The following is a 16539-nucleotide window of genomic DNA, read 5'->3' on the forward strand; positions in this document are numbered from 1 at the left end:
CACCTGATTTCAAGGTTATGGCATTAGTTACATTTTTCCCTAGCCCTTTCCACACACATAACATTTATTCTTTTTAGTCAGCTATAGATCGTGAGACACCTAAGGTGGTTTTTCTGAGATGAACGTGGAGAGTAGCTATTTTACCATGCTGATTAAGTTTAGATCTTTGTGCTCGGGAAAGGAAACTGTCCTGCGGGGTGAGCTGAGGTAGCTTGAGATCCAGGAGCATAACTGGGACCCAGGAGGGCTGCAGGAGACCCCGCAGGCAGGACCAAGAGAACCCTCAGAAAGACAGACCTGCCCTGGTCTGCTCTGTACCTCGGACCCAAGTTCTGACCAATGAGCGAAGCCCAATCTCTAGCCTGGAAAATTTCCAGGCAGTGGCCAATCAGCAACTGAGAAAAGTGCTTACTGAGAGAGTCGGGAGGGGGAACTAGGCAGAGAATAAGTGCTAAGCAGCCCGTCTTCCCCCCAGCACCCTACTGTAAGCTATCTCCAAACGTGACCGCCAGAAAGCTGAATTCTACGGATAGCCCGAGTTCACTGGCACCAAGCCACTCCGGGGCTGAAGGATGCCAGCCGGAAATGATGTGTTTGTCTCCTTGGCCCCCAAACCTGGCTTCTGTGGTTGAGCTGTGTGCGCTTTTGACCCGCGCTCACTGTGCCTTGGTAGTCGGTGGGGGTGGGGTGCAAATGATGCTTCAGAAGTGGTTTCCACCTGGCAAAACCTCGAGCCCACCGGATAGAAAACATCAGCTGGCGGCAGCGCAGAGGTTCATTGTTTTTATGTAAAGACATCTTTTTTTTTCTTTTCTCAGTAATTTTAAAGCCTGGTGTTTCTCAACACCTATGTGTGTGAGTGTGCAAATGTGCTGGGAATAGAACCAGGCCTCACACATGCTGAGCTAGTCCTCTACTGCTGAGCCACACACCCAGTCCTCAACGCATATTCGAGAGTTTTTAAAAATATCTGGTTGAGGTTTTTAAGAATTTTTCATGTATTTTTATTTTATTTTATTTTATTTTATTTTGTCTTTTTGAAACAGGGTCTTTCCATGTAGTTCAGGCTGGCCTTGAGCTCACTTTGTAGCCCAGGCTGATCTTGAATTCACAACAATCCTCCTGCCTCAGCCTCCCGAGTGCTGGGATTACAGGCATGAGCCACCCACACCCGGCAAAAATTTTTCATTTATAATAAAAGTTCACAACTTGCCTTTTAAAAAACAGTCTACAAACTGCCAGCACCTATTAATAAGGCTATTATATTTAAAGGTTTTTGAAGGGAAGGAAGAAAGAAAAAAGAAGAGGAGGGAGGGAGAAGGATGATGCTGAGACTACTAATCCGGTCTGCTGCGGGGAGGGAAAGCTCTTGGGCCTGGCCCTCTGGCTTCGGATTAGAGGCAGTACTTCTCATGAAGCACTTCCGGTGTGCTTGGCACTGCGTTGGGTACTTTCAGGCTGTTCTTCTGTAATTTTATTGAAATAAGATAAAGAGGGATTATTCTCCCATCTTAGAGGTAAGGACACTGAACTCCAGGAAGTTAACCACTCCAGCCATCCAGTAAGACATCAGCCAGGACTTGAACACTGGTCCGAGCGGAACTCAGGCTCCCTGCACGGCCACGACAGCAGCCCTCAGGCTGCACCACCTTGTGTTTGTCACACGTTGCCATCCGATGTCAGTGAGCGAGGGAGCAGCTTAGTATCACCTGCCCCGCATTTAACCCACTGGCTATGTCACTAGCGCCTGGCCTCTGTGGGCTTTGGGGACCCAGGGCGGGATGTGACAGGCGCACGCGGAGTGGCAGCTGCCGCATCTGACGGTCTGTGCTTGTTCCATTTGCCTTAGCTTTCACCATCAACAGCATCAACATGCAGAGCCTGCCGGACTGGACGGTGGAGAACGGGCAGAACCTGACGCTGCAGTGCATCGTGGACATCAGCACCACGTCGCACGTGAAGCCGCAGCACCAGGTGCTGTTCTACAAGGATGATGTGCTCGTCCACAACGTTTCCTCCGTGAAGAACACAGAGAGCTTTCTTATTCCTCAGGCCCGGGCGCATGACTCAGGCATGTACAAGTGCACTGTGCTTCTGAACAACAAGAAGAAGACCACCGAGGAGAACAGGCTGAGGGTGACAGGTGAGTGAGTCCTGGGGTTTGGGTGCAGGAAAGCACAGGCAGTGTCTCATGGGAGCAAGCGGGATCAGTGATTGTGAGCGAGGAGTGCCACCCGCCTCCAGTGTGCATCTTACTGGAGGCATTTTCCGAGCCTGACGGTGTAGGCATTCAGCCTATTCCTCGTGTGCCAGGCTCTTTCTAACTTATTTGTCTTTGTACATGTTGTTTCCTGTCCCAGGAATACGCCTTTCTTTATGTTTATTTATCTATTTTGAGGTTGGGTCTCACTCTGCAGTTCAGGCGACCTTGAACCCACAGCCCAGGTTGGCTTCCAGCTTGAAGTGACTCTTCTGCTTCAGCCTCCTGAGCGCTGGGATTATAGACGCTCTCCCCAGTACACCCAGTTGCTCTTATTTTTATTTTGTTTCAAGAGCTATACTTTCTAGCTGGATGTGATATAATACATGCCTGGCATCCCAGCACTCTGGGAGGCTGAGAAGGAAGATCAAAAATTTAGTGGCTTAGCAAGACCCTGTCTTAAAATAAAAAATAAAAAAAAACATCTGGGGAGGTAGTTCAGTGTAAAGGCCCTTGATTCAGCCTTTAGTAGTACAAATAAGCAAGTAAACAAAAACCATAGCCAAACATATGCAATTTCACTTTCTTCTTCAAAGCTCAACTCAGTGATTTCTTTTCCTCTCTGACACTTTCTTAAACAAAATTGATATGTTGCTCATGTACTCTCTCTGCATTCAGTGGGATTTATTTGTTGAAAGGCCACAGGACTGTGGTAAGAAATTAGATTCTACGGTCTCTCCGCCTGGGTTTCTACCTGACTAATTCCTCTAACCACCCTATACTTCAAAATGCTTATCAGTAAAATGGACAACAACACTGATATTCAGCTCAGGGGGTTAGAGAAAGTATCCCACAGGTACAGTGGGAATCAAGTCCAGCACATGGGTCCTGCAATGCCAGCTGTGTGCCCTGGAGTAGCGTGTTAGTCCCTGACACGCTATAATGTACTGCCAGCCTGGGCTACATCATGAGTTCAAAGCTGGCCTGAACTATATAGAGAGAACCTGTCTGCTCTTCTAGACTATAAATCTTAAAGAGAGATAGTGCTTGGCCTATTTTTATAACTTGAGCAAGCAATCTGCCTCGAAGTAAGTGCTCAGTGAATGTTTATGCAATTAACTGAAGTCAATTCTAGCCTGTGGTTGGAGTTCGATAAATTACAATAATCATTGTAATACTAATAAATATTGGCTGTTTTTTCCTCTATCTTTAAACTGTCTCAGTTTGGGATTGTCCTATTGTCCCAAAGGAACCGTAAACCATTGAAAGCACCAACCAGATCTTGAGCATATTTTATATTTTTCAGAGTATCTGCCATGTACATATCTGTGGCGTGGGGAGGTGGGCGTTTAGGAGGAAAAGGAACCCTCAGACAGCTCGGCACAGTGACAGCTGAGGAAGGCCATGACACTAGACTCAACTGGTACTAACTGGACTGTCTCCTTCTCTCCAGGGGTGTCGAGTCCCAGGGTGACTCTGGACAAGAAGGAAGCGATCCAAGGCGGGGTCGTGATCGTCAATTGTTCTGTTCCAGAGGAAAGGGCCCCGATACATTTCAGAGTGGAAAAATTTGAAAAAAATACAAAAACTCTCAAACTCAAAAAAGAGAAGACTTCTTTGGAGCAGAATTTTGTGACTGTGGAATTCCCAATTGGAGAACAGGACCATATTTTATATTTTACCTGTGAAGCCAGGATTTCTTTGGGGTTCCAAATTGAGACTTCAAAAACCTCCGAGAGTGACGATGTCACTGTGAGGGGTCAGAGTCCTGCTTTCCTTCTTATCATTCTGTGTGGTTTCTGGATGGGCAAAAAGAATTGGAAAGGGACTAGATGGCTGACCTTGGGACATAAGGTCTCTTCTTAGTCATTTTGGTAGTACTTTTCAAACTTTTGGGGTTGTGACATATTTTATGTATGATACATATTTTGTCAGGTGTGATGGCACACGCCTGTAATTCCAACACTCGGGAGGCTGAAGCAGGAGGATTGCTGCAAGTTTGAGGCCAGCCTGGGCTACATAGTGAGTTCAAAGCTGGCCTGAACTATATAGACAAACAAACAAAAAATCAAGTAGAATAGAATAGAATTTGCTTTTTTGGCATATCATTATTATTATTATTATTCAAATAATGTATTTCTATGAAGCAGCATACTCCTGAGAGCTACGGTTTGGTCTTGCTGCAATGCTGTAATGGTTTAAGAACACCCTAGAAGAGCAGCAGGCCAAGGCGTTTCCACCTGCTATGGTTCAATCTGAGGGTTTGGCCTTCAAGGAAGTCAGAAGTGGCAATCAGAGGGCCAGGGATATTGCTCAGCAACACAGCACCTGCCCAGCAAGAGCAGGTCCTGAGTTCAATTCCTGGTACCGAAAAAGAAATTGCAATCAAAAAGACTGAGATATGGAAATGAGCTGGAAGGAAAAGAGAATCCGAGGTACCTAGAGAAGGAATTGAGAGGAAAGGTTGAGTTCTAAAAATTAATTAGGAGACGCAGAAGTGGCAAAGGGAGAGCAGAAGAGTAGGAAGAGCCAGGTTTGAACCTGAGTCCAACTGGTTTGTCCTCTTCTCTGTAGAGTCCTTCTCTACTCCCAGCTTCGACATCAGCCCCACTGGGACCATCACAGAAGGAGACCAGCTCAGCATCAAGTGCACCACTCAGGTGAATCACCTGGCCCGCGAGACTCCAGAAATCATCATTCTGAAGGACAAGACAATTGTGGCCAGCAGCAAACAGGGCCATGAGACCGTCTACTCAGTAATGGCCACGGTGGAACAAAATGGCAACTACACGTGCAAAGTGGAGTCCAGTCGCCTGTCCAAGGTCAACAGCACCGTGGTCAATGTCATAGGTAGGGCTTCCCTGGGGGGACGTTGGCTCGTGGCGGGCTCAGAAGACAGTCATGCTGCAATCCGGGATGGCCAGTGAGAGCCGGGCCTTTTCTGCCTGTGCTCGTTCAGATGAGGGTGCTCAGTCCAGGCTTTGGTGCCTGTGGGGAGAAGTGCTGGACTGTAGTGGCTGAGTGCGCAGCTCTGGCACCAAATCCCAGCCCTGCTGTCCACTTCCTGAGGGCTAGTGGGGGGGAGTAGTATTGGACTTGCCACAGCGCTGTGAGGGGAGGTGGCCGTGGCATTCCCGTTTTAGGGCTGGTGTAACAATCAAATGAAATGTGAACTTGCTGTTTCCTAGGTCAGTGCCAAGCACTGTGTTAAATCCCACACACAGGTCCTGTGACAGGGTTGGGAATGAAAAAAAAAAAATCAGCAAACAAAAACAAAATCAGACCAGTTCTCCATCCTGGAACTCTGTACAAAGGTTTATATGCATTTTTATTTCTTGCTCATAAAACTTCAGGAGGAAGATGATTTCATGCCCACTTTGTGGGTGTAGAAACAGACTGGGAAGTTAGAAACTGACTGAGGACTGCAGGATCACCACGGGGCGGGACTGGAATCGCCCCCAGGCCTTTTTGCTCTCCACAACTATGTACTTAAAGGTTCCCTCTGACTTCTGTTCCCTTGCCTGGCTTTGTTTCTCTCTAAATAACATATTACCTAAGGTAGATACAGTGTGTTTCTTGTGTTTCCAAGAACTTAGAAAGTCCACTTCTGGGATCCCTGGGGCCGGTGTTTTTACGCATACACCCATTCATTCACTCAGAAAAAAACCCCTGGAGAGTCAAGCGGCCCTTGTGTCAGCAGCCAATGTTAGATCTTGCTAAACCCTACTGTTTGCTAACAGTTTAGCAAATTGTCAGGAATGACAAGTGTGCCGATGGCCTATGATATTTTTCACTGTTACCATTTATATTACCGTATTAGAGAGAAGTATTAATTCAGTGTATGTTGAACACCTTCTGTATGCTGGCGAGTTATTGGGAATAGGGAGCTATCTGAGGCCAGCACTTCCCAGATACAAATGGAGCAGCCTGTGGCAGTTTATTCAGGCTTCCCAGGTGATGTCCAGTGCTCCTTTTATAGGCTCTAGCGCACGCACCAAGTCTAAATCACTGGCCAAACGAAAGCACTTTGAAGTCCAGGACTCTTCCCCCCATGTTTAGCGAGGTGCCTGCCGCAGAAATGATCTGCAGTCAGTATTTGTGAAGTGAAATGTGTGAGTAAACAAATAATGAGGGGCTGGGGATACAGCTCAGCAGCACAGCACCTACCTGGCAAGCACGAGGTCCTAACTTCGGTTCCCAGTATCAATAAATTAATTGATTAGTTAATAAGTGGATGCACGAGTAAATCAGTACTTGATGCTTTGCAAGTTATGAAACTGCTCTTATCCATATCTGTGAAATGAGTTGGATTGTCTAGCGAGCAGAGCCTCTCATTGGGTCCCAGGCACACACAAGGCTCTTTGAGAGTTTGCTCAACAGGTGCCTAAGGATCAAAGGCAGACTTTCTGCAGGAAGGTGGGGTTGGTTCTGCCCAGAGGAGCAGGGCTGTGGACCTCCCCAGGCAGGTGCTTGGGTTGATGCCCAGCCACATCTCGCCCCTTTCCCTCCCAATGTTTTCCAGAACTGTTTCCCAAACCAAAGCTGGAGTCTTTGTCCACCCGTGTGGACCAAGGTGAGAGGCTGGACCTGCTGTGCTCCATCCCAAAAGCCCCTCCAGCCAACTTCACCATCCACAAGGAAGGCGTGATCGTGTCACAGGCCCAGAATTTCACCAAGATCGCTGAAGCGGGGGACAGCGGGACGTACACCTGCACTGCAGGCATTGGCAAAGTGGTCAAGAAAAGCAACGCCGTCCAGATCACAGTGTGTGGTGAGTGTGTCCCTGCGGGCTCCGAGAGCATCTGGGAGTGAGTGGGAGGAAGGAAACAGACCACTGGTGCCACCCTCCTGGGTCAGCAGGCAGACCAGTTTCCGGCTGGGCAAGAACAGGAGGGAAAGAAACGTGGGAATTCGAGATCCAGGCAGAGCGATGGTATTCCTGCTCAGAGCACACAAGAGGGGCCACACAGGGAGGATACTGCTGCCCGATGTCAAGTTCAGGGATTTGGCCAGGTGTGAGAGGAGGCTGAGGCAGGAGGACCACAAGTTCCAGCCTAGCCTGTGCAACTTGGTAACCTAATGAGACCCTGAAACAAAATTAAAAATTGAAAAAGAGATGAGGAGGTAGCTTAGCAAAAATTCCCAGTACTGCAACATAATTTTTTTAAGAAAACCAAATAATTAATTAATTTTAAAAATTAAAACAAAAGATCTGAAAAGATCTAGTTTTTATCCATATCTCACTAAGCAGAAAGGGTTGGACTTCCTGTGGGTAGAATGAAAAGCCAGCTTCCCAGACTTGAAGTGAATACAAGACCTGGTTAAAATACAACTTCTAATTCCAGAAGTTAGGACGGGTGATGCTAATGCTTCAGCCTCTGGACCACAGAGTATTGAGGTCCTAAGTGGACATGGAACCCCCGTGAGGTCACTGCCTCTGATTCTTTTCTCTTATTTATTTAGTGGTGTTAAGGATAGAACCAAAGGTCTTGGCCCTGAGCAACATTTGCAGCCCTTTTAAAATATTTTTTTGACACAGAGTCTTGCTAAGTTGCCCAGGCTCACCTCTAATGCGTTTGTCTTGCCTCAGCCTCTCCAGTAGCTGGGATATTAGGTGTGTACCACTCTGCCCAGTGCCCTAGAGTTTATTTCCAGACATATTCTGTTTGAATCCTTTCTATACATTTTGTGTGCTTTTCTGTGATTTTGTTCCACACACCAAAAACATATATATTTAATATAGGAAGTGAGCTATATTAAGATATAAACATGCACGTATGGGGATGTAATGATTCCTTGAATTTGTGTCCTTTATTTTGCCTACATCACTTGTGTGTGTGCATGCGCAAGTGTCAGGGGGCTCTGGGTACTGAATCCAGAGCCTTCACAATGAGCTACACCCCCAGCTTTGTGTGTGTGTGTGTGTGTGTGTGTGTGTGTGTGTGTGTGTGTGGTGGTACTGGAAATCAAACCCAGTGCTTCACACATGCTAGGCCTTTCTCTTTTCCTCATTACTAAATATACATGCTCTCTCTCTCTCTCTCCCTCTCATAAGGCAATCAGGAATTTCAAATTATCATGGTAGAAACAAAAGACCAGAGTTGAGAAGGAAGCTCCAGGGCTGGATGCATTGCTTTGTTGTCCTTGAGGTCATTTCTCCCTCTCTCTTTCTCTCTCTCTAGGAAATATCTCCAAACCCAGGATTTTTCACAACACTAAGTCCGAGATCATAAAAGGACATGCTGTAAGAATCAGTTGCCAATCCATAAATGGAACTTTACCTATTACTTATTACCTTTTAAAAGGAAGTGATGTTTTAGAGACTATTACAAAGAACTCAAGTGATCCTGCAGTATTCCAGGACAGCCCAACCAAAGATGTGGAATACAAGTGCGTTGCAGATAACTGTCACTCCCACCCTGAAGTGTCTAGCGAGGTTTTGAGCATCAAGGTGATAGGTAAGTTGCTGTGTTATGAGAAGAAATCATAAGGGGTTGGGACTTTGGTTGACATTTTGGGGGAGATTTGGGGTTGCCCAAAGGTGGTGGAGTCAGTAAAATAAGTGGGTGAGACTTGTGCCAAGTCTATAAACCAGATATGCATTAAAGCATAACCAGATCTTGCAGGAGATTTAGCTCAGCGACACAAGCACCTGCTTGGTGTGTGCGAGGTCAATGAGTTCAATTCCCAGTACCAAAAACAAACACAACAAATGACCAGACCCAGGAAACAGGATTGGAAAACACTGAGACCTCTTGATGTGGTCAGTATAATATCTTTGCAGACCTTTTAAATGAACTGCTGAAATAAAACACAAGGGAATATGTCCTGAATTTAGGAAGCACTAAATTTGGGGGTTTGGCTGCCTTGACTTTTGCTCCTTTTCAGGTGAATGGAGAGGCCAGGCATGGTGGCTCATGCCCGAATCACTGTAGTTGGTAGGCTAAGGCAGAGGAATCCCTGTGAGTTCAAGGCCAACCTGGACTATATAGTGAGACCTGGTCTCAAAAAATAACAAAACAAAACAAAAAATCAGATGAGTGGAGAGGCATCCCTGAGAACTGTAGGAGGATTGAAGATGCTTCTCGACTGGTGACCCAGCTGGAAAGCTCTGTCCCATGTAGAGCCTGCAGCAGTCAGAGCCGCAGGCCCTGGTCTGATGAGAGTTGGTACATTTGCCTGGAATTCTCCTATCTTGAAGGTGATTATGCTTCCTGAAGCCTCTGTCCTTGGCCCCTCAGAAGACCTTGGGCGTTCCACTGGCTGCATCTCTTAGATGTGATGCGTCTAGGGTAGGGAGCTTTGCTAAGTTTCCTCCTCTAGGCCCTTGGCATCTTCCTTTAACAGCTGTGTGCTATCACTGCATGCAGCTTATGAACTGCATGTTACGCGGTGCAGTGAAGAGCCAGAAGAAAAAAGACTTGATAAGCGTGAGTTCTTGGAAGACTGATCTACGGACCGTGTCATTAAGAAGCGGAGACTTCAGGACACAGTTTTGGTTTTGGGTTTTTTTTTTTTGTTTTGATTGCTATTTTTTAGCTTTGGTTTTAAATGTTCCTTTTGGGGTTTGTTTGTTTGAGTTTTGGAGTTTTGCTATTTTGTTTTGTTTTATACAGTCTCACTATGTATTCCAAATTACTCTTTCTTTTTTTTTTTTTTTTTATTGGTACCAGGGATCGAACTCACGACTGCCTGCTTGCAAGGCAGGTGCTTATGCCACTGAGCTAAATCCCGAGGGTCCCCCCCCATTGCTCTTGAACTTACTATATAGCCTGGCTGGCCTAAAACTCACAGCAGTTCTCCTGCCTCAGATGCTCAAGTGCTTGGATTATAGCTATGTGCCATCCTGTCCTTGGGAGTTTTGTTTTGTTTTGTTTTTAGAGTAGGAAGTTTTATTAAGGGAGAGATGGCTCCTGAGAGAGACAGAAAGAGACCCAGAAAGTGGGTTGCCCCGGAATATGTTTAGAGGCAAATGCAGAAGCCTATGGGAAGCTGTTGGTTGAAATTAAATTGACATGCAGGGTGTGATAGGACATGGCTACAACCCAAGAACTCAGAGAGGTTAAAGCAAAAAAAATTGCAAGTTGAAGCCTAACCTGGGACACTTACCAAATTAGCTTGACCTTGCCTCAAAATAAGAAATAAAATTTCTTAAAAGGGCTGGCGATGTGAGTCAGGGCAAAGGCCCTTGGTTCAACCCCAGTGCCCTCCTCCCACAAAAAATAAATTGTGTCATCATCAATAGCAACATTTACAGAGCTCTGATTATAGTCCAAGCCTGAGTGAAGTACTACAGTAAATTATCCCCATTCGTGCTTCCTAGCAACTAAGACTTGTAGTGGTAGCCTTGATTTATGATGAAGCAATTAAGGCAAATAGCTGGGGGGTGGGATCTGAGCCCAGACAGTCTGGCTCTAAGCCTCTACCCACTGTGCTGCAGAGTGAGAGAGGTCGGGCCACATCCTCTGCCACCGGCTTTAGTATGAGACCACTACCGTCCCACACCTGGTACTCAGCCTCCTCCAGCCAGCAGCTCCATGTTCTCAAAACTCCTGTACTCATGAGAGGGTGGTGTGGGTTAGAGTGCCCATCTGCCCGCCAGCCCGCTCTCACACAGGGAGGAAGGTCTATCTGGGAAGAAAGACAATTTAGGATCAGAACTTAGGTGGTCGAACGTGCTGCTGAGGAGAAGGGCTCATGGGAGAAAGATGGGTTCTGCTTGGACCCTCTGGGCATTCGGCTGGCCTGGTGAAAATGCCCAGCGAGCAATCTGAAAGGGGGCTGTCTGTTTAGATCTCAGTGCCCAGAAGCAGAAGCTAAGGGTATAGGGGAAATCACCAAAAAGAACGGGATGGAAATCTGGAGACTAACTTTCCAGAAAATTCATATTTCAGAGTCAAAATAACAAGCCAAAAAGAGGTGGAGGAGGAGCGGCAGGGTTGGGTGGAGGAGAATCAGAATCTTGAGGTAGCACGGAAGGCCAGAGAAAGCCCCGTTCAACAGGAAGTGCAAAGTGAGAGGCCACGGTTGGGAAGTGGACAAACAAACATTCACTATTGCATTTAATCTGCAGGCCCACGCTCTGAGAATCACACAGACTTTGGGGGCCTTCCTTTCTCTTTTTCTGAAATCACAGATACCACGCAGTTTCGAAAAAAAAAAAATGTGGTAGAAACTAGATTTCAATAATAAGGAAGTGGGGAATCGGGTTGTGAAAGCACAGAGGCCAAACAAGAAAATCAAATGATAGCCTGAGCAGCCAGGGAATCCAAGTTATCTGTAAGATCTAAACCTGCACGCACGCAGAACTCACAGGCAGGCCTAACTGAGCGGTCAGCAGTCCTCAGAGGAGCTGCCCTCGGGCTCACATTTAATCAGTGAGTGAGGACAGAGTGCCATCAACTGCTCTGCAGGGGTGGGAGGAATGACTTCAACGAAGGCACACCCCAGATCCGAGTCACCCCAGGCGGGGGCCAGCCATCATTGCTCGGTGCTAACCCTTTTCCTGCTTGCAGCCCCAGTGACCCAGGTCAAGCTTACTATCCTGAGGAACCCCGAGGTGGAGTCTGGGAAGGAAATTGTGCTTCAGTGCTCCGTGAACGAAGGGACCGTTCCAATCACATACAAGTTTTACAAGGACGAGGAGCACAAACCCTTCCACCAAATCACCTCAAATGACACCTCTGTAATTTGGTACAAGGAGCAGGCTAGCAAGGAGCAGGAGGGGCGGTACCACTGTGTGGCCTCCAACAAAGCTAGTGTCACCCAGAGCAGCACCCAGAGCAGCACCCAGAGCAACAGGCTGACCGTCAAAAGTGAGTCAGGGTCTCAAGGGTAAGGTGCAGCGTGGGCTCTCGGGAGGGCAGAAGGCCCATCCCGTGAAAGAGGGCTGAGTGGGAGTCCAGCTCAAGTGACCAAGGGTGAAGACAACACTTGTCCTCAGGCTCTTCCCACTGGAAATGATCGAAACCCACTCAAATTAACAGTAGAAAGAGGAGTGGTGTGTAAGGAATTGGAAGGACTTCATGCAGTCCCAACACTAAACTCTTGCAGATCCACACTGAGTGACTCACCTTGGGTCACATCTGCCACTGTGGGAGTTGGGTCACACAGATGGGACATGGTTAGGGGGAAAGGGCGGTGGCTTCCTAGGGAAGAAGAGCAGAGGAACAGATACTCCAAATGTGGACTCTACCCAGCAAACTGTTTTGACCCCTCCTTGGAGATTACAGCTAAGCTCAGTCTATAACAGACAAAACCAATTTTGCACCTGCAGATGCCAAGGAGATGCCAAGGTTAGACACTAGTTACAAAACTCATAAAATCAGTCCACAGCTACTGGTCTGTCAATCGTAGCAGCTGTGGCATTCCACTGTAGGAAAGAAAGTGTTACACAGTTAAATACCTCTTTCATACCCAAGAAGAAAGTGGGCATGTGAGTGACAGTGTAAAAAAAAAAAAACACAAACTCATAAAATCAGTCTTAATTGTTGCTTAAACCTAGTATTATTTCTTGCTGGCAGAGAAAGAACCAACATATTCCCTCTTCTTTCTCTTTCCATTTCCAGTCTTTCTTGCCTCGTGGAAGAAAGGACTTATTGCAGTTGTGGTCATTGGAGTGGTGATTGCCACGCTGGTAGTTGGAGCCAAGTGCTATGTACTAAGGAAAGCTAAAGGTGAGCACAGTTCCCTTCCCCACTTGGTGACATGAGGTCCTTGCCAGGAAACTGGCCATGAGTGTGCAATGCCCCAGAGGGAGTTGGGGAGCAGTCACTAGGTTTCTCCGTGGTTTCACCTTGATAACCAAAGATTCTGGCTTCAATGAGCATGGAGATTTTGTTGCCCCTAGATTTAGCAAGGCGGAAATAAGAGTGATTGCTTTCCTAGTTGGGCAACCAGCGGAGGGGAATATGGGAGAAGTTGCATCTTCATGTGGTCAGAAGAAGCTGTTCTTGTGGGGTGTGGCCACATCTGGTCCTATAACCGGTAGTGAGTGTCACAGACACAAGTGTACACACGTATGTGTGTGTGCATACACCATACCCTGCATGCATGTGCTGGGTGCCTCCCAGTTAAGCTGTCAGTAGTGCCATGACTTCTGCCCTTTAATTGGGATTAGCCAAACATGGATGAGAATTTGGGAACTCCTGCTCTCAGGAGCCTGATCTAAGATTCAAGGGAAAGAATTCCTCACCAGTACATTCTGAACAAAAAGTTTTATGGGGTTAGGTGGGTTCTTTGGAAGCTCTGGTGCTGTGGCCTTAGAAGGTGAGATGCAAATGGGGTAAGGAATGTTATGGCTTGTGCCTAATGTCCCCCCAAAGTCTTACAGGTGGGGTTTTGGGGTGTCAGAATCATGGTGTGTGACACCTAATAAGTCCACGGATGGGTTTGTAGCTGATGCTAGCAGGCAGTGCCTGCGGGAGGAGGTGGGTCACTGTGAGTGTGGCCTGGGTGTATCTGTATCTGTCCCTCCTGCCCTGAGTATTCCGTGCTTTCTCTGCTTGCTCACACTATGAACTGCCTCTCTTCTGCTATGCCGCCCTGCCTTGGAGGCAGCTGAGTAGGGACTGAAACTCCTATAAACCGTGAGCCAAAGTAAGCCTTTCCTCCTTTAACTTGAAGATATCAGGCATTTTGTCCCAACAATAAGAAATTAACTAAGACAAGGAGAGACCCTGGGTTTGTTTTTTTCTCAAGCAAGACAAGTAACTCCCTGGGAAGAGATGGCTTCCAACGAAACAGCGTCCAAGGCTGATCCTGACCTTGGTCTCAAGATACCCTGGAAATAAAAGTTCAAGGATCAACTTAGGCTTTAATTTTTGGAATTGTCTTTTTTTTTTTTTTTTTAATTGGTACCCGGGATTGAACTCACAACCACCTGCTTACAAGGCAGGTGCTTTATGCTGCTGAGCTAAATCCCCAGCCCCTGGAATTGTCTTAAATTGAAGAGATAAATGCCCCCTTATGTGCCACTGTCTTCATTTCTATCACATCCTACTACCAAAACTGCTTCTGTCTGAAGGAATCAAATTGTCAAGATATCTAGGGAAATGATGTGAAATCCATGTTTAAGACCAAGGAAATCACCTCTTCCTTGAAATGAAGTCTATGTTGCACAGGCTGGTCTTAAACTCATGATTCTCCTGCCTCGGCCTCCCAAATAGCTGGGATTAACACTGAGCCCAGCTCAAGAATGTACCTCTTGCTTTCTTTCCCTTTTCTGACTTCCTTTCTTTTTCAGACATGAGTATATCTAGCTTTCTTCCCTCTTTTTCTTCTCTTGTGTGTGTGGATGGAGCCAGGGCCTTGTGCACACAAGGCAAAAGCTCTACCACTGAGCCACATCCCCAGCCCTTTCCTCTTCCTTTTTATGGGTGCACAATCTTCAGGAAAGTCAAATGTGGTTGAAATGACTATTCCTCTGGTATGCACATGGAAACCTTATATTGATCTTGGTTTTTCTTTTTCTTTGTTTAAAGCCAAGCAGGTGCCTGTGGAAATGTCCAGGTCAGTGTCCTTGTAAGAGTGGGCAGCTGCTTTGTGGGCATGGCTAGATGTAGCTGTGGGGAGAGTTTGGTCATTGGGTAGTTCAGAGTCTTGGAAAATTCAGATCAGTGAGCTTTGGGTGTGAAGTGTGTGTGTGTATGTGAGTCTTAATGGGTGATTGCCAAATATCCTTTAATGGGAGGAAATGGCTTTTATGCTGAGATCATGTCCTTTTTAGACAAATATTTGTTTGTTTGTCTTTTTGAGGTACAGTCTCACTGTGTAGTTCAGGCTGACCTTGAGCTCACTTCGTAGTACAGGATGGGCTCAAACGTGCAGCGATCTTCCTGCCACAGCTTCCTAAGCTCTGGGATTACAGCTGTGCTCCACCACACCTGGCCTAGACAAATATTTGTGAATCCACTTTTCTTTATGAAATTATCATGGAAGTAGAAGGAAAATGACAATTTAGCTTACTATCCGAGTAGAACTGGCCCTTAATTTTTTTCTTTACTGTCTTTACTGTTCTTGATATTCAAAATTCATGAGTACAGAAATAATTGCTGGGGGCTGGGGATTTAGCTCAGTGGCATAAGCACCTGCCTTGCAAGCAGGCAGTTATGAGTTCGATTCCCGGTACTGATAAAAAAGAAAAAGACAAAAAAAAAAAAGAAAGAAAGAAATAATTGCTGTGTTGTAGAGAGAAACAGCAGCACAGGATGAGAGTGGCTAGGGTAGGGGATATAGCTCAGGGGCACAGCACCTGCCTGGCAAATGCAAGGTCCTGAGTTCTATTCCCCATATGCCCTTGCCTCCCCAAAAAAAGAAAGAAAGAAATGAGAGTGGCTTAGTAAAGGACTCAGTATTCATGTAGTCTTTGGGCCTGACACTTATGCAAAAGCAGAAAGTTGGGTCAGTTAGTCTTAGAGCTGAAAAATGTGTCCATTTCTTAAATGAACAAGTAAAGCTTTACTTCCTCTGGAAAGCTCTTCCTGCTTTCTTATGATTTTCCTTTAGTGATTTTGTTGGTTTGGGCTTAGAGTGAAAAATGCTTAATATGTATTTCCTTTTGAACTTTTGTTTTAAGGCCAGCAGCACCGCTTCTGAAATCCAATAATGAAAAGGTGTCAGAGCCTGACATCGAAGCCAACAGTCATTACGGTAAAGTCCTGGTTTCCTTGAATTGCTAAGAGTTTACCTGTACATAGGAGAAAAGGGCCAGGGGTAGAGCTCAGGAGCACAGTGCCTGTCTGGCAAGCACAAGGTCCTGAGTTCAATCCAGGTGCCAAAAAACAAAACAAAACAAAACAAACCTAGAAGAAAAACCCTGGGCTTCAAGCCAGGATACCTATCTAATCCCCCATTGAACGGTGACTTAACAACAACCAAAGCAAAAAGAAATTGAAAGGCAAACATTTTATGTCATTTCCACCACCTTCGTTTTTTTTTTTTTTTTTTAAGCGAATCAAATCAAACAAACAGCTAATCAGGACAGAACAATGAAAGCTATAGAAAACGTCAAAACAAGATAACAGGAAATCAGTGCTGGCTACCATAATCTTTTGTTTTCTTCAAAATAGCTGTCCATACCATCAGACATAGTAAAACCAAACCAAACCAAACAGCATAAAATCAATTAAAAAAGAATGAAAGTGTATTTTAAAGAGAATGAAACCAAACAAAATAAAACAGTATAAAGCAAATCAAAACAAAGCCGTGAAAGTGATACAGGATTTCAAAGCAAGATAAAGGAAATCAACCATGGCTACCATAATGCCTCTTCTTATCTTCAAAATTGCTGCCCTTATCACCAGGCATAACAAAATCAAACAAAACAGAATAAAAGCAAT

General features: G+C 46.0%; 1 protein-coding gene and 1 non-coding gene across 7 annotated transcripts in view; both read left to right on the top strand.

Annotated features, from left to right (window-relative positions):
• The window catches only part of Pecam1 (platelet and endothelial cell adhesion molecule 1), a 76890-nt gene that overhangs the window by 41562 nt on the left and 18789 nt on the right, over nt 1-16539 (top strand). For 5 of the 6 annotated variants that reach the window (XM_013148386.3, XM_005001976.3, XM_003465841.4 and 2 more), the window contains 9 exons: nt 1850-2143; nt 3654-3959; nt 4775-5050; nt 6723-6971; nt 8383-8658; nt 11716-12015; nt 12769-12876; nt 14683-14710; nt 15777-15850. In XM_013148386.3, coding sequence (XP_013003840.1) covers nt 1850-2143; nt 3654-3959; nt 4775-5050; nt 6723-6971; nt 8383-8658; nt 11716-12015; nt 12769-12876; nt 14683-14710; nt 15777-15850 — 1911 coding nt within the window. The remainder of the gene's footprint in view (nt 1-1849; nt 2144-3653; nt 3960-4774; nt 5051-6722; nt 6972-8382; nt 8659-11715; nt 12016-12768; nt 12877-14682; nt 14711-15776; nt 15851-16539) is intronic. The other variant, XM_005001978.3, reaches the window with a different exon arrangement.
• On the top strand, nt 12528-12652 carry LOC111755659 (small nucleolar RNA SNORA41). Its single transcript, XR_002790213.1, has one exon. It is a non-coding gene; the product is annotated as a small nucleolar RNA SNORA41 (small nucleolar RNA).

The sequence above is a fragment of the Cavia porcellus genome, unplaced genomic scaffold, assembly GCF_034190915.1.
Source record: "Cavia porcellus strain 051 isolate PalLab524CR breed Dunkin Hartley unplaced genomic scaffold, mCavPor4.1 scaffold_32, whole genome shotgun sequence".
In the NCBI taxonomy this organism is placed as follows: domain Eukaryota; kingdom Metazoa; phylum Chordata; class Mammalia; order Rodentia; family Caviidae; genus Cavia; species Cavia porcellus.